Source organism: Borostomias antarcticus (genome assembly GCF_949987555.1).
Source record: "Borostomias antarcticus genome assembly, chromosome: 21".
NCBI classification, from domain to species: domain Eukaryota; kingdom Metazoa; phylum Chordata; class Actinopteri; order Stomiiformes; family Stomiidae; genus Borostomias; species Borostomias antarcticus.
Window position 1 is genome coordinate 3,900,665 of NC_140254.1, and position 15,379 is coordinate 3,916,043.

General features: G+C 43.1%; 2 protein-coding genes across 5 annotated transcripts; one reads left to right on the forward strand and one right to left on the reverse strand.

The window, feature by feature from the left end:
• Positions 1-4,555: 4,555 nt before the first annotated feature.
• On the reverse strand, positions 4,556-5,708 carry rpa3 (replication protein A3). Its single transcript, XM_084455090.1, has 4 exons — positions 5,560-5,708; positions 5,171-5,245; positions 4,876-4,987; positions 4,556-4,774 (listed from the first exon to the last, which is right to left on the reverse strand). Exons 1-4 carry the CDS (start codon positions 5,656-5,658, stop codon positions 4,692-4,694), a joined length of 369 nt encoding a protein of 122 aa, XP_084311216.1. The 5' UTR covers positions 5,659-5,708; the 3' UTR covers positions 4,556-4,691.
• A 311-nt stretch (positions 5,709-6,019) lies between these two features.
• On the forward strand, positions 6,020-15,313 carry umad1 (UBAP1-MVB12-associated (UMA) domain containing 1). Of its 4 annotated transcripts, none has more exons than XM_084455461.1 (4): positions 6,020-6,112; positions 6,513-6,606; positions 10,832-10,917; positions 13,394-15,313. In XM_084455461.1, the coding sequence occupies exons 2-4, from the start codon at positions 6,525-6,527 to the stop codon at positions 13,664-13,666; spliced, it is 441 nt and encodes a 146-aa protein (XP_084311587.1). In that variant the 5' UTR covers positions 6,020-6,112; positions 6,513-6,524; the 3' UTR covers positions 13,667-15,313. The 4 variants fall into 4 exon arrangements, with proteins under 4 accessions (XP_084311587.1, XP_084311588.1, XP_084311589.1 ...); XM_084455462.1 differs by having other exon boundaries at positions 6,021-6,051; XM_084455463.1 differs by lacking the exon at positions 6,020-6,112 and adding an exon at positions 6,303-6,428.
• The last annotated feature ends 66 nt before the right edge of the window (positions 15,314-15,379 follow it).

A 15,379-nucleotide genomic window follows, 5' to 3' on the forward strand; every position in this document is an offset into this window, starting at 1 on the left:
ACATGCTCTTAAACAGTGGATATTTTTTAAAACGAATAGCCTATGACAGTAGAACTATGACTTGACAACATCCTCTCATAATTCTCACCTTTTTACTATTTTTTTATGACTTTCAAAGACGTCATCTAACACGGTAAACATAAAAACGTGATAATTATTAAGTTCTTCAATTGACATGCCACAAAATTCTGACAAGGGCAAGAGGGTAGTAAAATGACTTACAGGTTAGATCATCAGACAGGAAGAGAACATGTAGAGAGCCGGCAGGGAAGGGATGAAATGCATGTTAAAGGAAAGGAGACAGATGTTTTGAGGACATCAGGCCATTAGGTCAAATGTACAGGTAAGGTTGGACCCTCAGCTGATCAGCAACTCCTCCTGTAAGTTAAGGGATCCAGTCCTCCCACCTTTGGGGGCCTCTCTGGAGAATTTCTTTCTCTCATAACTCAGTGGGACAGACCAGATAAGGTCTTCTTTCCAATTCCTGACATTCAATCAAACATGTCTGGAAAGGAGACATGTTTGAGTCTTGCAGTGAAAGTCTGGCACTGCAAGACTAAGAAAGAAGCTGGTTTCCCAGGCAGAAAAAAAGGCCTGAGAAATGCATGCCAGAAAAAAATGACATGGGGAATATATATCACAATATAACTACATTAAGGAACTGCAGTGTGTATGTAAAAAAAAACAACAGCAGCACGAAGGCTATTGTATGCAAACTGTCGTGCAATAACTGTACTTCATCTTGTGGAACATATCCAAACTAAATTATGAACTGTTCCTACTCAAATTACCCAAATTACCTACATATTTTGACAGTGAAACATGGGTGTTGCATTGGTAATTCATATGCTTCAAATGTCACCCCTGCAAAATCCGTCATAAACCTCCCCTTGCTTGAGGGGGCTAGTGATATACTGCCCAATGACATAAGCACATACCCTGTGGTCATGGCTCAGTGTGTAGATGTTGAACACAGAACACATCTGCACAGTGTTCGGAAAACGTCAAGCTGGTTCCTATATTGTTGGGGTGCTTGTTGCTAAAGCTTTGCTCTGGCATGGCATGAGTGGCTGGGTGTCTAGAGACTAAAACAACAGCACCAATGCCAGCCTGGACTGGGAGTTTGGAGTTTGATACTTCCTGCACTGTCTCTGTGTCCTAACTCTGGGTGCATGAGTAGCATGCAACTAAGATAATGCAAGACATACAAGGCCACGGAAGCAGGCTTTAGGTAGGTAGGTAGGTATTTAGTTTTAGTTTATTAGACCGTAGTAAAAATACATGATAGTGCAAGTCATGCATCATAAAAAATGTAAAGGATGGCACAAAGTCAATGACTTATTTTCTTTGTGGTCCTTGGTCTTGGCATATAACACTATACATAAACATTGATAACATTACAACATAAAAGCCGAATCAACAAAATACAACATTGTTAGTAATATTACAAAATGTACACGTCTTTCAAACCCTCCCTCCACTGCCAGTCTGAGCTAACTCTTGGAGCTTTTCTAGGAATCATTTCCTAATGTTCATCTTGAAATGTAGGTTCAAGCTCTGTTTGATGGTCAATGGCAACTCATTCCACTCCTGAGCTCCTGTGTGAGCAAATGAGCACTGCCCTTTGTTCTACACCTTAGGGGATGCAGGATGTAGGTAGGTACTTTATAAATCCCTGAGGATAAATTGCATTGTTACACAAAACTACCTCCGGAAGCGCTCCTATGTTTGACCAGGAAGTCATGTAGGTAGTAAGTGATGTTGCCCATGATGGCCAAAAGTTTGGCCACCATTCGTCTGTCTGCAACCACAGTCACAGTCGAGGCTGACCCGCGGGACAGAGCTCGCCCTCCTGATCAGCTTGTCCTTCCAGTGGCCATCTGCTGCTTTGATACTGCTGCCCCAGCACATGATCACATAGAAGATGGCACTCGCAACAACAGACTGGTAGAACACGTTCATCATTGCTCTACATACATCAAAGGACCTGAGCCTCCTCAGGAAGTATAGCCGACTGTCCCTTTTTGTATATGGCATCAATGTTTCCTGCTGTGACATCATGAGAGGTTGTTTGTTCGGTGGTCAGGCTGGTGTAGTGCACAGGAAGCCAAGGAACACGACAGAGCAGAGGTTTTGAAGGGAAAATAAAACTTTAGGCTTCCTTAAAACTTCCTTCAAAAAGAATGGTTGACTCAAAAATTCATCAGGTTACACCAGGTATCAAAAAGGCAAAACAGATCTCTTCTATGAATCAAACATAATGTCTAGGGAGTCTTCTACAGCTGCCCACCCACACCACTCTCTCCCTGCTTTGTCCCCCCTCCCTTTGTCCTTCTCCCCTGGTCACAAGTAGGCCTCCCATCAAACCACTGCTGACCCATAGGTGTGCTACCCTGCCCCCCCCCCCCCCCTCCCCTACTAACTCTAGGAGGTTAACCGTCCACAGCCACCAGATGGTGACAGAGTGGTCACCAGCCCGGGATTACTGGCGTCGGCTGCAATCCAAGTCACAAAGGGGGCATCCATTTGCATAGACTGTAGCTTGTCTCCTAAATGTAGGGTCTGTATGGTGTTGAGGGGCACTGGAGAAATCAAAGAACATGATGCTCACAATGTAACCAGCCCTGTCCAGATGGGAGTGATTCCTGTGCATCAGGTAGGTGATGGTGGTGTCCACTCCAGTTGTCTCTCCATCCATTCATAGTAATGGTAGTTTGCACTGTCCTCTTAGAGCATAAAAGTTTGCTTGGTCACAAAGGTTTGTTCTATAGAATCTAGTCATTATTCTTACATCAGAACTCCTGTCCTGTGTGCAACATTATACAGCAGCTACTGATTAAAGCCCTGCCATTCAGGTGAGGACAGGACTGACATTCATGGTATGGCACCACTTAAATTCCACAAGATCGTCTGCCCAAGGCACCTAATTGTGAATGATGTAAACAGGTGAGGCTTCTTTTCCACCCAGCATTTACCATTGTGTAAATACAAGCAGCATCGCTTGAGGCTTGAAATTGGTAAAGCTAAGTGTGGCAGCCCTGAACTTTGGGTGATCAGCATAATGGAAAAAAAAGTGCTCACCGAAATGTGACTTGAAAGAGCTACATATATCTACAGCCACACAAAACTGGGAGACAGTTTTATGCCCCTTGGGTCTTTAGAAGAGTTGCCTGCAGGTATGTCATTTTCGTGAACCTGCCATGCTTGGATCATTTGTTAAACATGTCACAGGTGTGACACAGCAATGGGGAAACCTCCCTGTGACACTCTAAACTCTGACGGCCTGTCAAACCTCTTCCATGGGGCCCTGATAGGCATGTGATAGATAAGTGAAGGTTGTTTTAGACATGTCAGCTCACATTGTATCACGGAGGGTCACTACATTCACAGGGGAACACAGCTTCAAGTCAAAATATGCAGAAGCCCATCTTGGTGCAATATGTGGAATACGACCCTTTCCTTCTGATGCTAGTGGGGTTATTGACCCCAATACATAAATTGAAACCTTTCAAGCTGGTCTTCATCTGAGGGCCATGAGGTCACATAAAATGTTGTGATGGTTCTACTGTAGCTGCGCACCTATGACTGGAATTAGGAACGGATTAGTGCTGATAAGATACTGTAAGGACAAGTGACGACAAGAATTCCAATGTACCTGTTACACATGGCAAAATAAACTTTCTATTCTAATACAAGTTGTATTTGGTTGCTGTCTTGAATTGGGAACCATTAGCTTAATAACCAAAAAGATAACCATCTTTGGCAAAATGTCTGTGATTCAGAGGCTAGTGACAGTGCTAGCTGTGATGCACAGTAGCTGCATTAGAGGTAGAAGAAAATGCCATAACAATCACCGCTATGTCTTAACTTGCCACAATATAGCAGCTGCCTTGCTCTAGGCTACTCCTCTAGTATAGCATGTCTATTATAGCCCTCACCAGCAGTCAGTACTATATGCATAGTCTATAGCCCTCACCAGTAGTCAGTAATATGCACGTGCTGTGATGATATAGACATTAATTTGCCATATTTCACAGTAATTACACTGTAAAATATGTGTAATGACATAATTTGAGCCTGATTACATTTGATGACAATTGGAAAATTACACTGACTTACAAACTGACTTATAAATGAATTTGATCATTTATCTTGTGAAATTTTTACAAACCCTTGTGAAATATTACACCATTTACAGTTGAAAGAAAAAGGTCACAAGTACTAGGATAGGACATATGGATCATTAGAAGAGCAAGTCTAATTGTAGGAATATAGGCAAATATTTACATGTGTATGGTGCTATACTGTATTTTTGGGGTGTTTGTAATCATATGAAAAATAAGCAATGACTCAGCCAGGGTCATTAGTAAAGTTGTAGATGCATACCTGTATATATTTTGACGTCATCAGCTGTTTTGTCATTGAGGTTTCTACCCTGTTCCACTTGGTGGTATGAGCTGTAGCTTCAGTATGTTGTATTAGATGTAATTGCCACTTCTAGCCACCAGAGAGTGCTATACAAATACAACTCGTTGGGAAAACAAGTTGTGGGACAAGTTTTATTTTCAAAATCTAACAGAGAACATTTGTACAGATTAATTTACTTTTGTAAGCAAAAAGTCGCACAAAAAAACAATATAGAAAAATGATAGTTGACTGGACTTAAACTACAGGCCATAGATCCAAACTGCTCATCCACTGGCAGACAGTTCGAAAGGATAATGCTGTGGGTAGTCATGGATGACTTTCAGGGCTTCATTATACAGATCAAGATCTGTGAAGAGAGGGAAAATATGTCAGAGAAGATGCAGATGAGCAACACATTCTGGAAGGAGTTGATTTACAAGGTAGAGGAATCCTGTAAATGCTGCTTACCAAATGGAATCCCTTTATCCTCTCTGAGCATGCTGTATGCAGAGGCAGTTATGGCACCTTTGTGGGACACCATACCAATGACCTCTACAATTCCACTCAGCTGCTCGTCAAGCTGTAAAACAGATACAGTATTAATGGGCATGTTCTCAATAAAAACCCAAAGTGCAGGCATGATTGTACTATACTGAACAAAGTGCCATCAAACAACCGAATAACTGCAGAGATCTACTTAGATGTCGGCACATTATAAACTAGTGCCAAAGTCAAGTGCAAGTGTAGCAAAATAGATACTCACGGGTTCACTGAGCTCTACTGATGCAACCTTTCCCTCGCCATCTGACAAAGTGAACGATTTTCCTGTGGGATTTACCTGCCATATAAACGATAAGAAAAAAATCCACAGCCACATGATCCACATAATGTAACAGAATTTACCAACAACGAACCTATACGAACAAGGAGGATTGAGAAAGCTTGCCAACTGAGTAAAATACAATGACAGCGCAATGAGAGCCAGAGTTCATAACATCAATGGTTTTATTATTGAGCAATGGAATTCGGCAGAGTAAATTAGACATAAAGCAGAAAAAGTTGGACCACACTGATTCTACTGTAGCTAACATTACGGGGATAACGTTATAATGTTATATAGCATCGCAGTTCAGAGACAAAATGTTGCATTACCTTTTCAACACGTCCAACAAAACAAACCGGTCGGTTAACATATTGCGACAGCATAGATGTATTAACTCTGGCTTTTGGGGACTCGTAAACTCCTGACATATTGATGATTTTGATCTTTGCAATTTAGGCTACTGGGAATCCTGCAGATACAAGGCAGCTGGCGGGAGAATTCTGCAAATAACCGGATATCCGCTTTGTCTTCCACCGTATTCTCTCCCCAGAACACAGGTTTAAGGTTATGTGGTTCCTACACTGATCTATTGCATGTTTTTTGTTTACATAACAAATACATAGACTCGTGAACCAACATGTAATTCAAATATTTTTATGTGGAAAACATTATACAATATTTATGGGGTAATACGGCCAATGTGATGTGAGAACAAAACCGATACTCGTGTGTTTCTGTTCGACCCGTACCATGTGAAAGCCATGACCGCTGTCACAACAACACGAACACGGGTCCCACTCGATCAGGAGAGACAGAGCTAGGTAGAAAAACAAACCAATATTTTTTTTTCACCTGATATCTATTGATAGCTAGTTAAAATTGGTAAGTGACAACAATTTGAATTATTTCACTGTTTTCAGCATTTAACTAAACTAAACTAAAAGTAACTAGCTAGCTAATCTCCTAGCAAAATAAGCTAGGTAACGCTACCGCTAGCATGTTAGCTGGCAACTCGGTAACTATAAGCAGCTGATCGTCCCGAGGAAGTCATACATGTTGCAACTAGCTAACAAGCAAACCAAACTGAAATGATCTTGGTGGGCAAGTCTGGCTTAATTGTACTGCAACTAGTTACAACACGGAACCACTACAGCACTAATCACCAGAGTGTCGTCGTTTTTCCCTTCATATTTAAAACGTGAGCTAGTTTTCTTGATTGTTATTCTCGGTGATTTAGCGGAATAACTTGTCAACATTTGTTTATTTCCCCACCTTTTCATAGCTAGGACCCAGTATGTTGAGTTTTCTCGGACTTCGTAAAGACTCATCAAAGAAGTCAACGTCAGAGAGGGAAACTGATGGATTCGTAATCATAGGTGAGAGCCATTAGACCCATGAACTCATCCCACAATGTTCACAGGCCAAAACTTCATTGCTGTTTTTTTTAAATTTATTTATCATATTGAATTATGATGTCATTTGACTTCAAATGTGACTTTGAACCATTGCTATTTCCCCAACATGGACAAATCCTATCGACAGGCGATGGTTTCTCTTCACTGGAACTGAAACTATAGGCTAACTCTTGAACTCAGTGCAGTACTATCATACCTGGGTCACAAGTCTATATGAAGTCCTTTCAGTTACTTTGCTTTTTGAGTTGCATTTTTGGAGCAGCCCATTGGTTACATTGGAACAGCCAATCATGGGTAAGCAAAATTATTTCTTGAAATTTAAAATACAGAATTTTATTTGAAAATAGTATTTTGATCCAGGCATGGATACTATAGACAACATAACCTTCCAGGGTCAAAGGGGAGAGCTCGTCTTACCCTCCAAAAACTAAGATCAAAATAATGAAAATATTATTTTAGACTGGGAAATTCTCCCCGTCCTCTCCCAGTAAAGTGGAGTATAATTTGCTTTTTATCCTGCGGTTGAAACCGGGAGCACTCCTGGTCGAACCGACACAGATGGTCAGCACTGAGTAGTATGTTTTTCTTGGCAGAGGAACCCAAGTCACAGAGCCAGCATTTTTCTCCCAGATCAAGGAGACTGAGCCCACAGAGGAGACTCAGTGTACACCCACTGTGCTCTGTTTAATCACGTTTTCTGATCAAATAAGTCACCGTCTCATGATCAGCACCATGCTGCTGATTGGGCTTCAAATGGCTGATGTAAAACCGTCCATTGGAACATGAGAACAGGAGAAAGACATAAATTGATTCATCAGATTTGATTATGATAAGTGTTTACAAGATGTTTTAATTTGCAAACTACTCAGGTGTTCTTCAACAAAGTTTTAGGTCATTATAATGTCTGAATCATTTTAAATAATTCAAATAAATAATGTTCCCATTCGTTAAAAAGTGAATGTCTGCAATGTCGAACCTGTTCCATCTTGCTTCCAGTGGCTTCTGACCAATTGTAGGAGACATGATTACAAATCAGTTGTGGGGGGGATCCCTCTAGGTCCTTATGGCTCCCGTCCACAACCCTTGGGCCCTTTTGTGAGTAGAGTGTGTGAGAGGAGTGGGTCAGGCTGGGGCTAAGAGTCTGCCAGGGGAAAATCCCAGCAGGGTGGGGAGACTGGCAGGCGTCTCCTCCATGGCAGTGGCCCTCTCGCCTCCATCCACATTTGGTAATCCAGGCAGAAGACCGCTCCTTGGTAGAAAGGCCTAAAGAAAAACAATGTGCTGAGTCTAGTCCTGACACTAGGTGGAGGAGTGGGTCACAGTGTGTAGGGCTCGTGAGTGCTTGAATGTGTAGTTGCAAGCTCGCGGCTGCACTGTGCGAACCTTGTACTAGCATGTGAAACTGCAATTCCCATGTTATAAGCATAGTGACCCTTTTGCTTAACCAAGTAAGTAAATTAGTATACACGATTTGATTGGTGTCTCTATTGCAGTCTTACATGCACACCCAGCCTCTCTTTTTCATTTGACACTATCTGTAAGCCTACATCAGATATAGCCTATGCATTCATTTGTAACACCTGCTAACTATTCTGTAGTCATGTAGCTGATTTTCTGTGTGGGTCTGTCTCTCTGTCTGTCTGTCTCTCTCTCTCTCTGTCTCTCTTTCTCTCCCTCCTCTCTGTAGAGGAGCAATCCAGGCCTGTTGAAGTCATGTGCAGCTGTAACTATGCCTCTTCTGGGGGTTCAAGACTCTTAGAGCTTCACAGCTCTCCTGTCAGACAATGGTCTCACTTGTGCTTGGATGACTATGACACAGCCCCTCTTTAAATGATCCATAACTTGTTTGTAAGTCATGCAGGTGCCTCCAGTTCTGTGTTTTTTGGGGTAGTATAACAATTGTACATGGTGATCTGATGTTGGTAGGCGGTGGCCGTTCATGTGATTGTTCATTAGGCCTGGAGGACTTAGGAAGCTTCCAGATCTGCTATGGGAGTGGTATCTAGGAAACCTTCTCCCATCTTGGTCCCTGCGGATAAGGGGTAATGACTTCCATGTTGTATCCGAGGCCATCGCTGCAAAATAGAACATGTTCTCAGCCAGTCTGCCTCGTTAAATAAAATCTAGGCTAGGGCCTGGTGTCAGACAGAATCTGTGCTTAGTGTTTTGGAGTAGTACAGTATCCGTTCAGTCTGTTTAAAGCCATCGACCACTGGGCACTTATAAAAAGGCCGCAGCTCATGCCCATCCAGAAAAGCAACCCCTAAGGCCAGCAGTGATAAGAATTACAAGGCATTGGTGGTATTGCCCCCTGTTCTATCCTATCTGGATGACCTTTTCAAGAGGAGCCCGCTAACCTCAAACTCCTATGTTTAATAACTCAAGCACGAATCAGGACATATCCATGATGCCGTTGACAGGGCTCATAGAGAAGGTTCCAAGTGTGTCCATGTCCTCCACGTGCAGGACATTGTCCCCAAGCTTATTCACTGCCTCTTTAAAATGGACCACTACGTGATCCAAGCCAGGCCTGTCTAGTCTCAGACGACTCTCCTAGCCTGAATCCATATGCCTCATTTAATAGTAAAATATCTTTGACTGTTTATGTTGGCCTTGATTCAATGTACAAAATAGGATGTCGCTCTAAGGATATAAGAACGTGTCTGTCCGTGTGAATACACTTAGACGTCATATATCCCCCCCGTGCCATACAGCAGAAGTTATGCTAATGTTTACATGCGTTGCAGTGGGCTTTCCTTCTCGTGGGTTCAGTGAACGGCGAGGATAAACCCCAGCACGCAGTTGAGCGGTCGCACCGAGCTCAAAGACGAGGCCGCGCAGAACATGCTGACTGCACGTAAAGGGGAGAATATAGGCTTACTTTACATTGCATTATTTATTTGTGCTGCAGATGCCCTTGTCCCGGGGAAACTTGCTCCGCTTGCTGTGGACGGAATAAGCTAGGGCTAGGCTGTGCGCTCTACTACCGAAGAAATCTTGCCAAGAATTCACTCACAGATGTGCATGGAAATTTTTAGGCAGAGGCCTAAATCTTGTCAGGAAATGATGGGAAGTTCTATTTTTGAGCCATCTCTCTACGAAGGAAAATCACTGCTTTACATTAAAGGCACAGAGGGCCCTCCTGAGCATACTGTCATAACATGGAAACGTGTGAACATCCTGTTTTATTAGGATATTGTGCCCAACAATAACAGACACGAGGACAGACGGTGTGTTAATTAAGGTAAACACTAGACAGACATAATTTGCAGGAGTGTGCGCTCATGGATATCAGATAATGATCCGACACTGAGTAATCTTCCTCTGGACACGTTTGGCCGTCAGCTCCATCTCTCATGCAGCTCATTCTTTTGTGGAGACAACGGAGCTCAGATCAAAGGCAGCCAGGTCTGAGATCAGTCAGAATGACTCCATATTGCAGGATGAGTTCAGCCAGGACAGGGAGGAGAGAGGAGAGAGGGAGGAAGGAGGGCTGCTCCCTAAGCCCTGGAGGACAGTGGTAGTCTCTCTCACACCCTGTCTCTCCGCCCACCAACACAGTGTTTCAGTGGGCTGATCAAGGCAGGGATTCAAGTATTAGGCTCAGGGATGTGTTGCTACTGACAAGCACTAATCCATAACATATTCTTTATTAAGATGTACTGTAACTCTAGGCAACAGGCCTACAGTATATGCAGTAAGCTTTTTTTTTTTCTTATGTGTTATTTGGTTTCATCAGTGTTATCAAGCCTTCGTTTTGGTTTGACAAATGTTGACTACTGTTGCCAATAATGCCGCAAACAAGATTGGGTGCAGCTGAACGGCAGAAAGTGTTTATTGTGAAATGAGTTGTTCCAACAGTGACATGATGCAAGTGGAATGGGGATGTAGCCCATGTAAACAAGAGCTGAGAAAGATTGAGAGCTCCAGGGATGGTCTACAGTGAGAAGTGTGAAGTCTGATGCATTAATGTGACTGGAAAACCACATTTGTTATATCCAGATTGTCTACCCAATTGACCTGGATATCACAAGGGAAAAAAAATATTGATCAGAAATGTTGTTTTGAAGGGAGGGGCAGAAGGTCACTGTTTAGCTTTGCGGGAGAGGATGACCAGAGGATGACCAGGATGTAAGTTGCCTGGATTTGACCACATTATTAATGTTCCATCTTTTTTTGTTTCCAGGAGACACTGCTGAGGAGCGACGACAGAATAACCAAGCCTTCAGCATCAGCCAGCCAGCCACCAATGTCATCGTACAGCCCTCCAAGGTGATTCTCCTCACATCGGCTCAGACAAGCCTGTCCAGGGCAACACCACAAGCCTAGGCTTCAACAACTTTTATAAATCAATCTGAAAGTAACAAGGGGTAGATTTACCCCAGGGAACATACTGGGGTTGTTACTCAACCGGACTTGGATGTCCTCTATGACATGTATGATTCCCCCAGTACCAGGGGAAGCACAACTGTTCCGAGCTTAGCGGCACGGCGCTGAAAAGGGGGCCGTCCTCGGCGCTCTCGTCTTCTGGGCCCCTCTGGCCCTGTCTTTCTTGCACACGGCCCGTACCGCTGTGCTGCTGACAGGTGCCGGGTGGCAGGGCCGGGCCCGCGGGCCAACACATGCCACCGCCATTCGCCACGCCGCCTGCGAGCGCTGGGCCCGGACATATGGCGCCTTAGAAAAGCTCTATTGTGTTTCTGCTAAGTTTCTATTTGATTGGGTTTATCCAGGGCCTTGGTGCCTCCTGTGTTAATAATTAGGGTTTAATCAAGGACACTGTGGAAAATGGCAGCTGTGGCGTGTGTGTGTGTGTGTGTGTGTGTGTGTGTGTGTGTGTGTGTGTGTGTGTGTGTGTGTGTGCGCGCGCGCGCGCGCGCGTGTGTCCGTTCAGGCATAAGATCCATATGGTGACATGGCCCTGCAGCGTGCGTGGCATACATACAGTGATACAGTATCTAGAGTGTGCCCTGCCCTTCTTTGCTCACAGTGCAACAGGAAGTGCGGTGTTGCAGGAGCATACACAAAGCTTAGCCCACATACAGTATAGCTAGAACTAGACCCTGCTGCACACCTAATGTTCCACACACCCAACAGTATGACTGCAGGTAAAGGGCCTCAGTGTCTGTTGGCCTTGAATCTCAACATAATAGGCTCAGAAGGCAGAAATGAACAGCAAACTGGGGTGCTGCTTAGTGTTACTATAGGTAATTCATGGACCGTGGTGTCACTTTGGTGTAATTGTAATTGTAATTTCTCAGAGAAATATTTGTATATTCTGTGGTTGAGCCCCTACGGAATGCTCTGCCTCTCAATCGCAGAAAAATAACCATTTCCTGAAACATCTTCTCTACATTTAGTCCATCACTCCACCTTAATTACATGTCAAGCACAGAGAAGTCTCAAATATGCCACTCTGTATGGAGTTACACACACAATCCATGTACAGAAATAAGTGGTGGATAAAGTAGACATATCCTTCCTAAAACACAACATGGTGTGGGAATGACATGTTGATTACGAAGAGACATAGTATGGGATTACTTCTGTCTGTGTGGCTGAAAACACAGCAGTTAAATGGGACTTTAACAGTTTAACTATGAGTCCCTTCAGGATTGCTGTCTGAATGTGTTTAGTGGTGCTCTTCAGCTGTTAATGGTAGTGTTGGGGACAGCACCCAAGCAACTTCCTTCCTTAGCTAGGATGTTGCAGAGCTATCTGCACTGCCAACACTGAAACCTCACCTCAGCTGCGTTCACTGTCAGTTTTGTTTTCCATAGCCCCTTTGAAAAGAGACTAGTCTTTTTGTTGCCAATGGTTTTGCCACCTTTCTGTGTCTTTCTCTCAGTAGTAGTAGTATTAGTAGTAGTAGAAGTAGTAGTAGTAGCAGCAGTAGTAGTACTACTACTACTACTACTAGTAGTAGTAGTAGTAGTAGTAGTAGTAGTAGTAGTAGTAGTAGTAGTAGAAGTAGAAGAAGATACTTTATTGATCCCTGGGGAAATTGCACTGTTACAGCATCAATGGACAATAAAGTAACACAATCCAGACTATATACAAATTTACAATGGATATACAATATACATTTAAATAAATAATGCAAATAAACAAGTGTATAACAGTAGGTATGTTCCTTAGCATGCCTAGATTGTGCAAACATGCTTAAGGTGCGCAAGATGCATTGATCATCGTCTGGTACGAAGAACCTCCGCAAGCGTTCCCACCAAGTACCGTGATCAGTCTGTTAGTGAAGGTGCTCAGATGCTTGACCAGAGTCTGTTGTGTAGAGGGTTGAGTCATTCTCCATGATGACCAGCTGTTTGGCCAGCAATCATCTCTCCACCACCACCCACTGATTATGTAACCCAAAGAGCTATGTATGTTAGCCACCACAGGCTTTCGCAAAATGTACAGAATTAAACAAGTCTGTATCAGGGACCGCTACAAGCATTGGTCAGTGATTTGATTGCACGGTCTGGGTCATCATTGCAGTGTATAGCACATCATGGTTCATGAGCAAGATCAAGGCTAATATGGGAAGCCTTAACTGACGTTGTTAGCACGTCAGCTGAATCAAACATTGATTCACAGTAGGCTAGTGAAAAGAGTGGCCTTTTTATTTAATGCCACTGGATAAAGCCTCTGAATGTGATGTCTGACCGAAAAGCACCTGCTTTCACGGGGTGCACAGATTGTGAATTCAGTGCCTGAAGCTGATAACTCATTTCTCCTCTTGTCTTTGCCCCAGCCGCCCCGAGTGGCCCCAGGCAGGTCTCCCGAAGGGGGCCTGCTCCCACCTGCCCAGCCTGTCGAGATGATGTCACCGGGCCCCGCTGCCGTGGAGGCCGCCCCATCCCTCACGGAGCTCCTTGGGGACGTCCCCTTCACGCTGGCACCCCACATCTTAGCCATGCAAGCGAACTTCCCCCTCCTCCCAGAGCTCCTCTTGTCCAGGGACGACAACCTGGCCAACTTTCACTATGACTTCACCCTGGAGAACTCTGTGCTCTGTAATCTGTAGTCCTCCCATCAGTAAGCCCCAGTGGCAGACCCTTCAGTAGATGCCCCCTTGATCGTGGACTGTCTGCTCAGTATCACAGGGCTCAGAATATGGCGGTGACTGTAGTTAGTAATAAACCTGGTTCTGACCAGCTTAGAAACCGTGCTAGTCAGGTGGGCCTGGCTGTGATGCACACACTGTAGGTATGATAGTAGTACCATGATTATGAAGGTGGAGGAAAAGTTGAGGAAGAGTACTGATGGAGTTTTAAGAAATTGTTACTGTAAGGAATTTAATAATGTGTCTCCATAGAATCATCAACTGTGTATTGTTCCTACAATACTTTACTAGGAATCGATTATTCACGTAAATGTTTGCACTTATGTACTGTGTGACAGATTTCAGACTCAGTTAGTTAGAAAGAAGCAACAGGATATTCCCTGTGACTATTTCCTGTTTTTACACTGTTGTCATCTTTGCAACAACAAAAAATTGTTTAGCCAACATTTCCCCTGACATACTGTAGCACATATAGCCTGCCTGTGTTGTAAATGTTTCCAAAGATACTTCCTCATCTATCATCAGGATTGTTATTCAAAATTCTGACCCTGCTGTGGCCTTCCTCTGTGAACCATTCTCACCATAGAAGTGGTATTCCTTAACATTCATTATTTAACAATATTTAAATCTATTTTTGTACAAATCGGGTTTTGGGCCTCATTATTGCTCAAGATTTGGCATTTCATGAACATTGTGCCCCCCATTTATATTACCTTACACATACATTTACCTTCAAATCAAAACTGGTGTAACGATGTACACTGTTAAAAGCCCAAATTGTGCGTCTGTTAAATCAGGAAAATATGAAACTCATGATTGTTAACTTGCATGATCTTTTCGTGAATCAGAGAAGCTTGCTGGTGGTTCCACAACATTTTTTATCACTGGAATTCCACATAATGTGAAATCATGAAATATATATGGGGGTTGACCCAGACAGTCCTAGTTTAGTGGTTAATAAATAACCACATCTTCGTTTAAAAAAGTACTGTGGATTTCCCCCCCCCCCTCTCTCTTGCATGCTGTTGTTTTGCTGGACATGGGCCTGCTCATATTGGGGTTATTGTTTTTATATTGATAAGTATGTTGGTTTGGTTTACAGTATGGTGTGTGTTTACATATGAATGTGGTTATCTTGCATGGTGCTATTTTCTGGTATTTGTCTTACTGTATGTCCTGCTGTTTCGCCTTGCTTTTTGTTATTTTTTTGTTTGACGGTTTGAGAATTAATCATTTCTGTTTAGTATACAGTATATTTGCTCTGGTTCCCCCAATTGTTTTTTATGAGAGCCTACTATTTTTGCACATGTTTTGTATTCAAATGTCAGGATGTTACTTGCAACAATACATCCAGTCAACCTCTGATACTCTGCTGTGCCTTTGAACCCCCTCTGAGCTAATGTGGCAATAAGAATGGCACTTTAAAGGTAAATATTTTTTGTATTCACTGCCAAGTTTGCGTCCCAGCTGTGAACCTCTTACACACCTTTTTGCTGACTGATGTTTGGATGATCGATACCCTTCTTTCCTCTTTTTCCTTTTCAGTTGTGGATTTCAATGGTGATTGGTTGTTTGAGTGTAGTTTACAATTACATCAAATTTGTTTTGAAGTGGATTAAAATATAGAAATGTAATCATTATACGTTGTTGGCATTATTATTAACTCAGGTAGGA